This window comes from Somniosus microcephalus, unplaced genomic scaffold, assembly GCF_052327205.1.
Source record: "Somniosus microcephalus isolate GS21.2 unplaced genomic scaffold, FLI_Smic_1.0 unresolved_chr2, whole genome shotgun sequence".
Lineage (NCBI taxonomy): Eukaryota > Metazoa > Chordata > Chondrichthyes > Squaliformes > Somniosidae > Somniosus > Somniosus microcephalus.
The window spans coordinates 90,638,334-90,655,084 of record NW_028225180.1 but is presented as its reverse complement, the minus strand read 5'-3'; the positions used below and the strand labels follow the sequence as shown (position 1 = coordinate 90,655,084).

Sequence of the window (16,751 nt, the reverse complement as noted above, 5' to 3'; positions counted from 1 at the left end):
CGGAGGGGCGGTACTGAGAGAGCGCGGCACTGTCGGAGGGGCAGTACTGAGGGAGCGTCGCTCTGTCGGAGGGGCAGTACTGAGGGAGTGCTGCACTGTCGGAGGGGCAGTACTGAGGGAGCGCGGCACTGTCGGAGGGGCGGTACTGAGGGAGCGCCGCTCTGTCAGAGGGGCGGTACTGAAGGAGTGCCGCACTGTCGGAGGGGCAGTACTGAGAGAGCGCGGCACTGTCGGAGGGGCGGTACTGAGAGAGCGCGGCACTGTCGGAGGGGCGGTACTGAGGGAGCGCCGCTCTGTCAGAGGGGCGGTACTGAGGGAGCGCCGCACTGTCGGAGGGGCAGTACTGAGGGAGCGCCGCATTGTCAGAGGGGCACTACTGAGGGAGCGCCGCACTGTCGGAGGGGCGGTACTGAGGGAGCGCCGCACTGTCGGAGGGACAGTACTGAGGAAGCGCCGCACTGTCAGAGGTGCCGTCTTTTGGATGAGACGTTAAACCGAGGCCCCGTCTGCTCTCTCATGTGGATGTAAAAGATCCCACGGCCACTATTGGAAGAAGAGCAGGGGGAGTTCTCCCTGGTGTCTTGGGGCCAATATTTATCCCTCAACCAACATCACTAACGGATTATCTGGTCATTGTCACATTGCTGTTTGAGTAACCTTGCCGAGTACAAAGATTTATTTTTTATTTATTCGTTCACGGGAGGTGGGCGTCGCTGGCAAGGCCGGCATTTATTGCCCTGGAGAAGGTGGTGGCGAGCTGCCTTCTTGAACCGCTGCAGTCCGTGTGGTGAAGGTGCTCCCACAGAGCTGGCTTTGTCGTAGCGGTTTGGTACAACTGAGTGACTTGCCGGGCCATTTCAGAGGACAGATAAGAGTCCACCACATTGCTGTGGGTCTGGAGTCAGGGGGGAGATAAGGCTGCAGCTCCTGTGGGTAACATTATGATGTGGGAAGTACACGATAAACTAGCAGGCCTTTAAGGCTATTGCTCAAGTGCTGCCCGGGGCAATCCAGTTAAGTGGCTGCTTGGAAATTCCTTGGGGGCGGGGGGAATTAATAAATTGTGTGCAAGTTTCAGGCTTGGGTCAGAACCTTCAGGCTGCTTACTTGTAGTAATTAGGCTTTGTCGCTTTAAAGGGACGGACACGTAAACACACAAAAACAACTCGCATTTATATAGCGCCTCTTAACGGAGCAAGACACCTCCGCCTTAGCAGCAGAATAATGCCTCATGTGATATATGGAACAATGTCTCGGTCAGATCATCGTACTGTGAGCAATGCCATGGGAGGGAGGGATGAAGGGGACATCAGGATGTGTGTGCGTGTGTGGAGCAGACACCGGATCTGGCCGTAGAGGCTGACTCACTCTCGGGACCAGCCATCACCCGCTTCCCTGAGCCCTCGAGTGCCGGCACGTTTAAAGAAGAATAAGACGGCGCTCAGGAAATGGAGCTGATCTGCCAGACCTGACGCTGAGCAAACCAAGCTGGGCCCTAGAGTGGGCTGGAGGCACAGAGGGAGGTATAATGGGCCAGAGAAAAACGCAGTCCCCGGTCGCTGTACTTTGGGTGGCCGATAATCACTCGTCCAGTTGTAATTTTATTTTGAAACCCGTGTCTCTTGAAGAACAGGCATTAGTGCTGTTCCACGTGTTCCTGGCGGAAATCGGTTCGCTGCTGCTACATTACGGCTTTGGGGTGGGAGAAATGTCCTGGTCGCCAAGTAGCTGCCCATTTGTTTGGGAGCTCAGTCACGTCCCAAACCTCACTGGTCCACAATAACATCGATGAAGCATATTGGACTAATCAGGTTAGTGTCGTGGTGATGTTACTGGGCTAGTAATCCGGAGAGCGCGAGTTCAAATCCCACCGCGGGCAGTTTGAGAATTTGAATTCAATTAAAAAAAGAATCTGGAATTTACAAATCTGGTCTCAGTAGAAGTGACCATGAAGCTGTCGGATTGTCGTATAACCCCAACTGGGTCACTGCTGTCCCTTTAGGGAGGGAATCCTGCCCTCCTCACCCGGTCTGGGCCTACACGTGACTCCAGACCCACACCCAATGTGGGTGACTCTTAACCACCCCTCTGAAGTGGCCGAGTTTGTATCAAACAGCTATCAGGACAACCAGTGAGTTTAGAAGAATGAGAGGGGATCTCATTGAAATGTATGAAATTCTGACCGGGCTAGACAGACTGGATGCAGGGAGGATGTTTCCCCTGGCTGGGGGGGTCTAGAACGAGGGGTCACAGTCTCAGGATACGGGGTAGGACATTTAGGACTGAGATGAGGAGAAATGTCTTCACTCAGAAGGCTGTGGAGGCCAAGTCACTGAATATATTTAAGGAGATCGATCGATCGATTTCTAGACACAAAAGGCATCAAGGGGTATGGGGGGAGAGCGGGAATATGGTATTGAGAGAGAGGATCAGCCATGATCATATTGAATGGCAGAGCAGGCTCGAAGGGCCGACTCCTGCTCCTATTTTTCTGTTTCTATGGTTGCAGTATTGATCTTGTGTGTTGATATTTTCTGAAATGCTCAACAAATATTTTGCGAGGTTACAGTTGCACCCAGAGTGAGTATATACAGGGTGGCACCCAGGCCTGGCCAGGAATGCAGCTCTACTGGTCCCTAGGTGCAGGTCTGTCGAGAGCTCGGCACTAATCCTATGTTTCTATGTTAGGGAATTGTCAATAATGCCAGTCTTGCCAGCAACGCCCTCATGCCGTGACTGAATTGAATTAGAAAGCTCAAAATTGACACTTAAGTGGCGGCGGTCAGGACTGATTCAAAAATGGTGCAGAGGAGGATAACAAAACCAAAGGGGGAAATACCTCCTTATCCTCTTTGGATGGCTCGAAGCAGTGGAATGGTGCCTGAGGATATACGAAGTCGTGATGAACATCCCTCAGCGACGGCACAAACACAAGATGGGACCCCGAGCTGCACAGAAAACCTTACAGTTAAAAGGGACACGACGACCCGTGCTGGAGTTCGTGCTCGGATAGTACATTCCCCCGGTCGCTCGCTCGGACCCACGGGTTGCAATAGAAACGTCACAATTTAGGTCCTCAACAAATCGGCAGGAAGAGGACAGAAGTTAAGCAAACCAGCGGATCTCCCTCAGCGCCACTTGTACAGCAACGGTTAACGCAGGAATCCGTCCCAAGGCGCTTCACGGAGGTGGAATCAGAGGGAAATCGACACCCAGCTGAAGGAGGAGATATTAAGCGTGGGGGTGACCAATAGACCGTGGAGTGGAGGAGGGTGGACTCGGGGCTGAAGGATGACCCAGGGTTGGGTATAGGGCAGATGGTTCCTGGCCCAGATCATAGCGTGCGGCTTGGCTCTGTATTTGGGCCGGGGGGGGGGAGGGGGGGCGGGGGTTGGGGAAGATGTTACGGGACAGCGGAGCAGCGTTTCGTGTGTGTGACGGAGCGCGGGGAGAGAAATACGAAAGCAGCGTCTCGCCAGGGCTCCTCCCAGATTGTCTGCTGCAAACACTGGCAGATCAAATAAACAACAGCAAAAGGGGGGAAATTTACAGGAGAAAAGGGAAGGTGGGGTGGGGTGGGGTGGGGGGGGCGTTAGAGGGGAGATCTTGGACAGAAAAATAAAGGGGAAAAGGTCAAAGATAGCTTTATGGGGAAACAGCAAAACAGAGAGAGAGAGACAGACACACACACACACACACAGAGACAGCTCACAGCACCCCCATCTGGCCATCACATCACTAACACTTCACTATTAAATGGGTAAAATATACACCGGCTCCAACTCCCCGAGATCAGCTAACACGGCCCAGGTCCAGGTCCTCGCAGGCGGGGTCGGGACCCTCTGGTGTACATTGCCAAGCCCCACAACCAGGCCAACGCATGCTCAGGTAATCCAATCCCTGAACCAACCAGCAGGGCAGTGCCCAGGGGCAACACTGATGACCCATCCCGCAGCCTGGCTCATGGATGGGTCACCATTGGGGGGGGGGGGCGGTGGGGGCAGTCACAGTCTCAGGATAAGGGGGTCGGCCATTTAGGACTGAGATGAGGAGGAATTTCTTCACTCAGAGGGTGGTGAATCTTTGGAATTCTCTACCCCAGAGGGCTGTGGAGGCTCAGTCGTTGAGTATACTTAAGGCGGAGATCGAGAGAATTTTTAATATTAAGGGAATCGAGGGATATGGGGATCGGGCGGGAAAGTGGAGTTGAGGTCGAAGATCAGCCATGATCTTATTGAATGGCGGAGCAGGCTCGAGGGGCCGAATGGCCGACTCCTGCTCCTACTGCTTAGGATGGGAAGCTGCAGGAACACAGTTGGCACAAAAGGCCTGGAATTCTTCCTACTCAGCTCCAGATAGCCCTGCGAGCTAATGCCCCAACAGGTGGGGGATCCTGCAGTGCTCAGGGTTGGTAAGCTGCAGTTTTAGCAGCACCGTGCAGACATTTGGGGCTCTCCACACCTCGCCAGCCTGCTTGCGGCTTAAGGTAAGTGGGGTGCGTCCCGCCTCGCTCATCAGGCAAACAGAAGACACCAGGTCCAGCACAGAACCAAAGCTCGGGTGCGACGCCAGAGCTGCCGCCCACCCTCTCTCTCACATCACGCAGAACCTGCACTGCTGCCCCAACCCGTACTTTTAAACTAACAAACTTACGAGGATTATATAAAGGAGGACAGCACGGAAACATACCCCCTTGTTCCTTCGACGATTCCCTTCATACATTGCTTAAAAACGTCTTGGAAGGTCACCGTCAGCTGGCAGTTCTAGGAACAGAAATACATTAGGAAAGGATTAAAAGTGCCTCTTAGTGTTACAGCAGGACGAGCACCCAGAGCAGCCCAACGTCTGAATTCCTGCCTTGACTCTCATCTCCGTTTACTCAAGGGCAAGGAGGGAAATCTGTATTAAGGTGCCTGTTCTTACGCTGCGTGCAGTCACTGGCCGCTTCACAGTGAATTAACTTGTTAAAGTGCAGTGACTGTAGGTCTCAGCCACGACTCAGTTGGTAGCATCCTCGTATCCGAGAGGGCAGACGGTTTAACGTCTCATCCGAAAGTCGGCACCCCCTCAATACCGCCCCTCCGACAGTGCGGCGCTCCCTCAGTACTGCCCCGCCGACAGTGCGGCGCTCCCTCAGTACTGCCCCTCCGACAGTGCGAAGCTCACTCAGTACTGCCCCTCCGACAGTTGGCGCTCCCTCAGTACTGCCCCTCCGACAGTGCGGCGCTCCCTCAGTACTGCCCCTCCGACAGTGTGGCGCTCCCTCAGTACTGCCCCTCCGACAGTGCGGCGCTCCCTCAGTACCGCCCCTCCGACAGTGCGGCGCTCCCTCGGTATTGCCCCTCCCACAGTGCGGCACTCCCTCAGTACTGCCCCTCCGACAGTGCGGCACTCCCTCAGTACTGCCCCTCCGACAGTCGGCGCTCCCTCAGTACTGCCCCTCCGACAGTCGGCGCTCCCTCAGTACTGTCCCTCCGACAGTGCGGCGCTCCCTCAGTACTGCCCCTCCGACAGTGCGGCGCTCCCTCAGTACTGCTCCTCCGACAGTGCGGCGCTCCCTCAGTACTGCACTGGAGTGTCAACCTAGATTTTCTGCTCATGTCTCTGGAGTGGGGCTTGAACCTACAACGTTAAGAGACGATTCTTCCCTGTGACGGGAATCACAGCAACAAAGAACGGAATCGGAGAATTTGGGCGAAGCCAATTAAAAGTGAAGCCAGGAAAAAAACCTCTTCACACAAAAGGGTTGTGAACAGACTGGCCTGGAAGGCAGAATCAAGAGGTGTTCAAGTAGATCATAGTTAAATCGGGAAATAAGAGGGGGAGGAATTGGGGTAAAGGAGATAGAGCTGCCTAGGCAAACAAAATGGCAGAGCAAGCTCAATGTCCGAATGTCCTACTCCTGTTCCGAACCAGCCACTAGAATTCTGCAAGATTGGCCTGGGTTGTCTCTCAGTTCCTCCTTCCACAGACACCAGGCTCAACCTCGAGCCCTACTGTTCTGGGTTGCAGCGACTATTCACCTTGAAATGCAATCACAGGAGGAGGCCATTCAGCCCGTCGTGCCTGTGCCGGCTCTTCGAACGAGCTCTCCAATTCGTCCCACTCCCCCCTGCTCTTTCCCCCCATAGCCCTGCAAATCTTTCTCCTTTTCTAAGTATTTATCCAATTCCCTTTTGAAAGTTACGATTGAATCTGCTCCCACCGCCCTTTCAGGCAGCGCGTTCCAGATCACAACAACTCGCTGCGGAAAAACATAATTTCCTCATCTCACCTCTAGTTCTTTTGCCAATTATCTTAAATCACTTGAACTTTAATATTAAACAACACTTAAAAGATCTTACCTCAGTCTGCTCGTGTTTGTTGTCTACAAATGGTCCCAACTGAAGGGAGAAAGGAATGTTGAAAATGAACGTGAGTTCCATGTGAAACAACAGACACCCAGGAGAGGCTGGGATCTAACAGAGGGCTTGACACAGCTCAGAGTCTATATTTCAGGGTTGCAGTGCTCAGTAAAGGCAGGGCTGCTATGTTTCAGCTGCAGACAGCTGGTGTGCTTGGGTGCTGCTGCCGGGTTAGCCGGCCTGGACTGGACTCTTGACTGAGCGGGTGGACAGGAAAACTCCTGAAGGATATTAGCAACCTCCAACAAAACCGAAGATTATAGATTACCTGCCTGCAGATCCCCCGTGGGCTTGCTCACAGCGAGTTACAGGATAAAATGGCTGGGGTTATCAGCAAAGTGTGACAGGAAGTAACGGTGACCAGGAGCACCAGCGACCGGAATTAAGCGTGACACAGGAAGTAATATTAACATTACTAGATAGGTTTATAGAAACATAGAAAAATAGGAGCAGGAGTCAGCCATTCGGCCCCTTCGAGCCTGCTCCGCCATTCAACACGATCATGGCTGATCCTCTATCTCAATACCATATTCCCGCTGTCTCCCCATACCCCTTGATGCCTTTTGTGTCTAGAAATCTATCAATCTCCTTCTTAAATATATTCAGTGACTTGGCCTCCACAGCCTTCTGTGGTAGAGAATTCCACAGGTTCACCACCCTCTGAGTGAAGAAATTTCTCCTCATCTCAGTCCTAAATGTCCTACCCTGTATCCTGAGACTGTGACCCCTCGTTCTAGACCCCCCCAGCCATGGGAAACATCCTCCCTGCATCCAGTCTGTCAAGCCCTGTCAGAATTTTATACATTTCCACGAGATCCCCTCTCATTCTTCTAAACTCTAGTGAATACAGGCCCTAGTCGACCCAATCGCTCCTCATACGACAGTCCTGCCATCCCAGGAATCAGTCTGGTGAACCTTCGCTGCACTCCCTCTATGGCAAGTATATCCTTCCTTAGGTAAGGAGACCAAAACTGCACACAGTACTCCAGGTGTGGTCGCACCAAGGCCCCGTATAACTGTAGTAAGACATCCTTGCTGATAGGATATAATTATGCTGAGGTTATAATTATGCCAGAACTGAAGAAAGTACACACCAATATGCAGATGTCTGGTTGGTCCTTGTTGATGACATCTAAAAGATCCATCATGGGGTCATAGGTGATGCTGTCCGAGGTGGTGTACGGTCCACAAGCCACAAGAACCATCTGCTGCTCTAGACCTGGGTACATAATTCACGGCCCATTAAACTCCGTGTGACAGGACACCCCCACCCCCCCAGACCAGGAGCGAGCACCATCTGATCCACATCAAATCAACGCGGACAGGAGGCTTTACTATGAGGCCATCTCTGCTGCACACAAAAATAACCACACATCTCACACACACACACTGCAGGAGGCACATCTCATGGAAGTCTGAGAGTATAGCATTTTACACAAAGAGGAGTGTTAATCCGTGTAATGTACACTGTCTCTTGCTCGTATCAGCTGCTTCTGCTTAAAATGAATTGGATCATTTGGGCTGTTTTGAGGTTATAACCATCAGGCAAGGCTGAACAGGCCGGGGCTCTTTTCTCTAGAAAAGAGGAGGCTGAGGGAAGACCTCAGATAGAAGTCGTTAAAATTATGAAGGGGGTTCGACAGAGTAGACATAGAGAAGATGTTTCCACTTGTGGGGGAGACCAGAACTAGGGGCTGTCAATATAAGATCGGCACTAATAAATCCAATCGGGAATTCAGGAGAAACTTCTTTACCCAGAGAGTGGGGAGAATGTGGAACTCGCTGCCACAGGGAGTGGTTGAGGCGAATAGCAGGGATGCATTTAAGGGGAGGCTGGATAAACACACGAGGGAGAAAGGAATAGAAGGAGATGGTGATAGGGTGAGATGAAATGGGGTGGGAGGAGGCTCGAGTGGAGCAGAAACACGAAGCAGTGGGGCCGAATGGCCTGTTCTGTGCTATAAATACTTTGCAAGTCTCATTTCTCTAAGTGGGACACCGAGGTCAATGAAAGAAAAGGCTTGTATTTATACAGCATCGATCATGTCCTCAGGACGCCCCAAAGCGCTTTACAGCCAATGAAGTACTTTTTTTGGAAGCGCAGTCACTGTTGTAATGTAGGGAAACATGGCAGCCAATTTTGTGCACAGTTATTATTAATGGCTTCGCACATTATTCACTTACCTTCAAAATACTCCTCCTCCACCACCGATTGGTTCTCAGGTTTGTAGAAAGGCAGCGGCACTCCCTGCAACAGAGGCACAGGGGAAACTCAGTCACCAGAAGGAGCAGCCGTTAGACACAACACAAGGTCAGGGAACTCGCTGGATGGGGAATCATAGACAAAGGCATCCCATCACACAGCGCGTGGGTGATCGTGCTCCATCACACAGCGCGTGGGTGATCAGCTCCATCACACAGCGCATGGGTGATCGTGCTGACTGCATTACCCTCAGCCATCCAGCCAGCTTCATCATTCCACACTCCTAATCTAAGTCGCAGACACTAGGAACAAGCACAAGAGAAGCAGAGCACAGAGAGGCGCGCAGGAGAGAAACATGCAGGGTACACGCGAGATCGCATGGTGGGGTACACACAAGAGACACGCAAGCGCGTTTGGTGGGGTACACACGAGACATGAGGGAACACGCGAGGTCGCATGGTGGGGTACACACGAGACGACACGAGAGATCGCATGGTGAGGTACACGCGAGATCACATCGTGGGGTACACGAGATCGCATGGTGGGATACACACGAGAGACGCGAGCACGTTTGATGGGGTACACACGAGACATGAGGGAACATGCGAGGTCGCATGGTGGGGTACACACGAGACACGAGGTGACACGCGAGAATGCATGGTGGGGTACACACGAGAGACATACGGGAGGTGCGCACGCAAGAGGATTTGAGCACACGACTGGGAGAGTGAGAGGCACAGGGGACACTTGAGAGAGAGACACGGAGAGGACACATAAGCAAGAGAAGCATGAAAGATCAATAGATTCTGCCTGTGGGGAAGCACCTGGCTTTTGCTTGCCACCTTCCAAGGACAGCACAGTTAAGACAAGAAACCAGCTTTGTGGCAGAACAACTGGAAACTAAGATTTTAAAATGCTGATGGTGACAGAATCATCCTGTTAACAGAACCCCCGGCCCGCCGTTCAGTTACTGACCTCGTACAACCGGGAAGCCACCATGCGACGGCCGCTGCTGTTTATTCCCTCCAGAGCCACGACCTGGTAAAAGTAAACACCATCGCAGTCAGACCCAACGCTCCAGCATATGGGACACACGCAGCAGAATTAACCAGCGGGCTAGTAACCTAGAGACAACTCTGCTGTCCTCAACAAGAAGATATCTGGGATGTAAATCAGAATTTAGCCACCAACTTTGGTTTACCAATGGCAGCTAGGAAACCACGGTTTGCCGTATCAATGTACAACAATCTCGGAGCACGATTTCAGCATGGTTTAATTAATATAAACAGGTCAACAACTCCGCTACAACAGCAGACAGGAGGATATCTCGCGAGCACATTAAGGGTTCATCCACCAGCGAGGCTGGGAGTAATTTGTGGGCTTATTATGCGTTTATAGTGAAGACACGCCCCAGGAACCAGCCTGATCTTAGCCAGGGTTGCGGATTTTGGCTTTGGGCTGGGAAGAGGGGAAAGAAGAAGAAAATAAACTGGTCGCTCCTCATCATTGTGCAGTGACTCCTGCTGGTACACTGCGGTACGGTGAAACCTGTAAATTACACACACCTCAGGGACTGGCACCAGCTGGCCTGTTCTTCCTGCAGGTCTCCTGATTTTCAAATTGGTCATCGTACGCACTGTGAAAATTCCCAGAAGGGGGGAGTTCTTCACCCAGCGTCCCGAGCGGCAGAGAAACCGCGCTCTCCCTCGAGATGGAGCCGCGCGAGCATTCCACCCCAGGGCTCCAGCAGCTTTTCCGCTGCCGTGGACAGCAAGTAAGGAGCTCCACTTTCCAACAAAAGGCGCTGCCGCCTCGTACTGACCTGCGTGTCCCCGTGCTTTCAGCTGTAAGCGGTGCGATGAAGGCTGTCCGGAGTTGGTAATTTGCGAGGGTCGGTGATTTCCAGAGTGCCTCTTGTATATTTTACCATGGAAGTTATTTGGGTCTCAATAAGGGTTCCGTTTTTACAGGTTTCACCGTATTTACACCTCCTCCAGTGCAGCCCTGGAAAAGGTCATCCTGCAATCCAGCGGGGAACGGAGACCGCGGTCCCTCGGCGCTGAATTACGGACTCGCCTCGAACACGGACACGCTGAATTTACAGCGCAGGGACGTGCTACCTGGGTAGTCTTCGTCAATTAACACAACTGCAGCAAGCACGTTACTCACTCAACAGATCCTGCAAAGTAACACAAGACGTGCGATCCTGCCAACCGCCAGCTCCGCTCACCTGGCCGGGGAAGAGGGAGTATTCCTTTAGCTCCGACAGATCCACCGGCACTTGCATCCCCGCTGAGTGGACCCGGTCCCCCTGCAATATCACCGACTTTGCGTTGAGTTTTCCATTGCTGTCGCAGGCGATCAGTCCCAGGAACGTTACCGGCTCCTGCATCCAATTGAAAGGATCGATTGAGAAGGGCGATAGCCAACACACGAGTGAACGCACGTCCGACCTCTGGTTAATTCTGGTACGTGGACAGGATTCGAGCACACCCAGTTCACCTCCCTTTCGCTCTCCAGTGCCCGCTAACTGACACTGGCTCCCGGTCCGGCAACGCCTTGATTTGAAAATTCTCATCCTGGTGTTCAAATCTCTCCACGGCCTCCTCGCCCCCCCCTCCCTATCTCTGTAACCCCCTCCAGCTCCTACAACCCTCCCTATCACTGTAACCTCCTCCAACCCTCCCTATCTCTGTAACCTCCTCCAGCCCTCCAAATCTCTCTAACCTCCTCCAACCCTCCCTATCTCTGTAACCTCCTCCAGCCCCTACACCCCTCCCTATCTCTGTAACCTCCTCCAGCCCTACAACCCTATCTCTGTAACCTCCTCCAACCCTACAACCCTCCCTATCTCTGTAGCCTCCTCCAGCCCCTACAACCCTCCCTATCTCTAACCTCCTCCAGCCCCTACAACCCTCCCTATCACTGTAACCTCCTCCAGCCCCTACAACCCTCCCTATCTCTGTAACCTCCTCCAGCCCTACAACCCTCCCTATCTCTGTAACCTCCTCCAGCCCCTACAACCCTCCCTATCTCTGTAACCTCCTCCAGCCCTACAACCCTCCCTATCTCTGTAACCTCTTCCAGCCCTACAACCCTCCCTATCTCTGTAACCTCCTCCAGCCCTACAACCCTCCCCATCTCTCTAACCTCTTCCAGCCCCTACACCCCTCCCTATCTCTGTAACCTCCTCCAGCCCTACAACCCTCCCTATCTCTGTAACCTCCTCCAGCCCCTACAACCCTCCCTATCTCTGTAACCTCCTCCAGCCCTACAACCCTCCCTATCTCTGTAACCTCCTCCAGCCCTACAACCCTCCCTATCTCTGTAACCTCCTCCTGCCCCTACAACCCTCCCTATCTCTGTAACCTCCTCCAGCCCCTACAACCCTCCCTATCTCTGTAACCTCCTCCAGCCCCTACAACCCTCCCAGATCTCTGCGCTCCTCCAATTCTGGCCTCTTGCGCATCCCCCGATTTCCATCGCTCCACCATTGGCGGCCGTGCCTTCAGCCGCCTGGGCCCCGAGCTCTGGAATTCCCTCCCTAAACCTCTCCGCCTCTCTCGCCTCCTTTAAGACGCTCCTTAAAACCGACCTCTTTCACCAAGCTTTTGGTCACCTGTCCCAATATCTCCTTGTGTGGCTCGGGGTCAGATTCCGTTTGATAATCGCTCCTGTGAAGCGTCGTGGGACGTTTAACTACCTTAAAGGCTGCTATAAAGGCAAGTTATTGTCGTATAAAATTTTAATGGGTCAAATACCTCCCCACCCCGGGCTGCTCTCCTGTGGCTCTGAGTGTTTGTTACTGGTCATTGAAGAACCCTGCAATGACTGGCTGGGAGGGTCATAACAAAATCCAGACACAAACAGTGAACACAAAATGCTGGAAATATGCAGCAAGCCTGTCTGCATCTGAAAAGTGAATGGACCAAATTTGCAGTAATAGTGTGGAGGACGAGTTCATGGAGTGTATACAAGATAGCTTTCTAGATCAGTACGTTGAGGAAGCAACTAAGGAGCAGGCTATTTTAGATCTAATATTGTGCAATGAGAAAGGGTTAATTAATAACCTTGTAATAAAGGAGCCTTTAGGGAAGAGTGACCATAATATGATAGAATTTTATATTGAGTTTGAAAGTGATTTAGTTAAATCCGAAACTAGGGTCTTAAATCTAAACAAAACAAACTACGTAGGTATGAGGGGCAAGTTGGCTAAGGTAGATTGGGAAACTACATTAAAAGGTATGACAGCAGAGAAGCAATGGCTAGCATTTAAAGAATACATAATTTACAACATATATACATTCCTTTAAGGCACAAAAACCCCACAGGAAAAGTGGTCCAACCGTGGCTAACAAGAGAAGTTAAAGATAATATTAGATCAAAGAAAGAGGCTTATAATGCTGCCAAAAATAGGAAGTCTGAGGATTGGGAGGATTTTAGAATTCAGCAAAGGAGGACCAAGAAATTGATAAAGAAAGGGAAAATAGAATGAGAGTAAACTAGCGAGACATAAAACAGACTGTAAAAGCTTCTATAGGTATGTAAAAAGGAAAAGATTAGCGAAAGTAAATGTGGGTCCCTTATAGGCTGAGAAATGGAGAAATTATAATGGGGAATAAGGAAATGGCAGAGAAATTAAACAAATACTTTGTGTCTGTCTTCACAGAAGAAGATGCAAAAAACTTCCCGGAAATAGTGGAGAACCAAGGGTCTAGCGAGAGTGAGGAACTGAAAGAAATTAGTATTAGTAAAAAAATAGTACTGGAGAAATTAATGGGACTGAAAGCCAATAAATCCCCTGGACCTGATGGCCTACATCCTAGGGTTTTGAAAGAGTTGGCTATAGAGAAAGTGGATGCATTGGTTGTCATTTTCCAAAATTCCATAGATTCTAGAACGGTTCCTGCGGATTGGAGGGTGGCAAATGTAACCCCACTGCTTAAGAAAGGAGGGAGAGAGAAAACGGGGAACGACAGACCAGTTAGCCTGACATCAGTAGTAGGGAAAATGCTAGAATCTATTATTAAGGACGTGGTAACAGGGCACTTAGAAAATAATAACAGGATTGGGCCGAGTCAACACGGGTTTATGAAAGGGAAATCGTGTTTGAGGTTGTAACTAGCAGGGTAGATAAGGGGAACCAGTGGATATAAAAACATAGAAGATAGGAGCAGGAGTAGGCCATTCGGCCCCTCGAGCCTGCTCCGCCATTCAATGCGATCATCCAAGTTCAGTACCCTGTCCCTGCCTTCTCCCCATTTCCATTGATCCCTTTAGCCTTAAGAAATATATCTAACTCCTTCTTGAATATATTTAATGAATTGGCCTCAACTGCCCTCTGTGGTAGAGAATTCCACAGGTTCACCACTCTCTGGGTGAAGAAATTCCTCCTCATCTCTGTCCTAAATGGCTTACCCCTTATCCTTAGACTGTGACCCCTGGTTCTGGACTCCCCCACCATCGGGAACATCCTTCCTGCATCTAGTCTGTCCAGTCCTGTCAGAATTTTATAAGTTTCAATGAGATCCCCTCTCATTCTTCTAAACTCCAGCGAGTACAAGCCCAATCGACCCAATCTCTCCTCATACGTCATTCCTGCCATCCCAGGTATCAGCCTGGTGAATCTTCGCTGAACTCCTTCCATGGCAAGAACATCCTTCCTCAGATAAGGCGACCAAAACTGCACACAATACTCAAGATGTGGTGCATTTGGATTTTTAGGACGCATTCAATAAGGTGCCACACAAGAGGTTATTAAACAAAATTAGACCTCATGGGATTGGGGGTAATATACTAACATGGATTGAGGATTGGTTAACGGACAGAAAACAGAGAGTAGGAATAAATGGGTCATTTTCGGGTTGGCAGGCTGTAACTAGTGGGGTACCGCAAGGATCAGTGCTTGGACCTCAGCTATTCACAATCTACATCAATGATTTGGATGAGGCGACCAAATGTAATATATCCAAGTTTGCTGATGATACAAAGCTGGGTGGGAATGTAAGTTGTGAGGAGGATGCAAAGAGGCTTCAAGGAGATATAGACAGGCTAAGTGAGTGGGCAAGAACATGGCAAATGGAATATAATGTGGAGAAATGTGAAATTATCCACTTTGGTAGGAAAAATAGAAAAGCAGAGTATTTTTTAAATGGTGCGAGATTGGGAAATGTTGGTGTTCAGAGGGACCTGGGTTGTCCTTGTACACGAATCACTGAAAGTTAACATGCAGGTACAGCAAGCAATTAGGAAAGCAAATGGTATGTTGGCCTTTATTACAAGAGGATTTGAGTATAAGAGTAAAGACGTCTTACTGCAATTATATAGGGCCCTGGTGAGACCACACCTGGAGTATTGTGCACAGTTTTGGTCTCCTTACCTAAGGAAGGATATACTTGCCACAGAGTGAGTGCAACAAAGGTTCACCAGACTGGTTCCTGGGATGGGGGGATTGTCCTATGAGGAGAGATTGAGTAGACTAGGCCTATATTCTCTAGAGTTTAGAAGAATGAGAGGTGATCGCCTTGAAACATATAAAATTCTTACAGGGCTTGACAGGGTAGATGCAGGGAGGATGTTTCCCCTGGCTGGGGAGTCTAGAACCAGGGGTCACAGTCTCAGAATAAGGGGTCGGCCATTTAGGACTGAGATGAGGAGGAATTTCTTCACTCAGAGGGTGGTGAATCTTTGGAATTCTCTGCCCCAGAGGGCTGTGGAGGCTCAGTCGTTGAGTATATTCAAGACAGAGAGCGATAGATTTTTGGATATTAAGGGAATCAAGGGATAGGAGGATAGTGCAGGAAAGTGGGTGACATACAAAAACTACTAGGCACTTGGTCTAAGCGTTAAACAAAGCTTTAATCAACTGTTTTACAACATGGAGGTCTAGTTGTGTCCTTCACTAGTTCCCGTTAAGAATGTCCTGCGCAAGCTGGGCCCGTGCCCGAGTATTTATACTCTCCCTGGACAGCGCCACCCGCAGGCCGCTCAGTATTATTTCATAAGTCTTTCTTTCATGAATGACTGATTCATGTCAGTGGGGATGTGGTAGAAGATCAGCCATGATCTTATTGAATGGCAGAGCAGGCTTGAGGAGCCAAATGGCCGACTCCTGCTCCTATGTTCTTATGACAAGTTAATGATTTGAGCCGAGACCCTTCGACTATAACGTTGCTTCCTGTCTGATGCTGACTGAGCCATTGTCTACTGCCAGTTGTTATTGAAGGACTGATCTTGGGCTAAGGACTCACCAGTCAGTCACTGTATTCAACACCCTACTCTAAAGCCCCGGCGACAGCAGTCACTATACTCACCGCTGAAGTCCCGACACCGAGTGAAAGGAGGCAGCGCAACATTACGAGACACTAAAGCTGAATGTTCAGCCTCGGTGCTGTATTTTATGGCGCGGTTAGATCTTTTATTAGTCCTGAGCAATTTACTTGGTGCAGTTCTGGTTCACTGTTTAATCTGTGGGATCCTTGCACTAGATCCTGTGAGAGACAATACCAGATGCTACCGCTAGGTGGGGTGGAGACAGAAGCTTTCACTCACTGAACTCGTGATAATAAAGACCTCTTGCTTTTGCTGTGTGTTTGCTCGAACTGCAGACTGAAATTCCACCATCAACAACTTGTATTTATACAGCGCCTTTAACGTAGTAAAACGTCCCAGGGCGCTTCACAGGAGCGTAAATCAGACACTGAGCCACATGGGGAGATATTAGGACAGGCGACCAAAGGCTGGGTCACCGAGGTCGGTTTTAAGGAACATCTTAAAGGAGGAGAGAGAGGCGGAGAGATTTAGGGAGGGAATTCCAGAGCTCAGGGCCAAGGCGGCTGAAGGCACGGCCGCCAATGGTGGTAGGGCGGGAAGAGGTTACGGAGATCTCGGAGGGTTGTAGGGGCTGGAGGAGGTTGCAGAGATAGGGAGGGGGCGAGGAGGCCATGGAGGGATTTGAACAGGAGGATGAGAATTGTAAAATGGAGGCGTTGCCGGACCGGGAGCCAACGTAGGTCAGCGAGCACAGGGGGTTGGGGGTGGTGATGGGTGAACGGGACTCGGTGCAAGTGCGGATACGGGGCAACCCCTCTTCAACATGCAAAAAAACTCAGGAGACCCACTACTACGTCAAATAAATTCTCCAT

General features: G+C 50.7%; 1 protein-coding gene across 2 annotated transcripts in view; it reads right to left on the bottom strand.

Moving 5' to 3' along the window:
* The window catches only part of pola2 (polymerase (DNA directed), alpha 2), a 73,402-nt gene that overhangs the window by 38,141 nt on the left and 18,510 nt on the right, over positions 1-16,751 (bottom strand). For both annotated transcript variants that reach the window (XM_085976339.1, XM_085976340.1), the window contains exons 8-14: positions 10,838-10,993; positions 9,583-9,645; positions 8,589-8,652; positions 7,499-7,623; positions 6,345-6,383; positions 4,690-4,763; positions 2,840-2,948 (exon numbers count right to left, since the gene is read on the bottom strand). In XM_085976339.1, the coding sequence (XP_085832465.1) occupies positions 2,840-2,948; positions 4,690-4,763; positions 6,345-6,383; positions 7,499-7,623; positions 8,589-8,652; positions 9,583-9,645; positions 10,838-10,993 (630 nt within the window). The remainder of the gene's footprint in view (positions 1-2,839; positions 2,949-4,689; positions 4,764-6,344; positions 6,384-7,498; positions 7,624-8,588; positions 8,653-9,582; positions 9,646-10,837; positions 10,994-16,751) is intronic.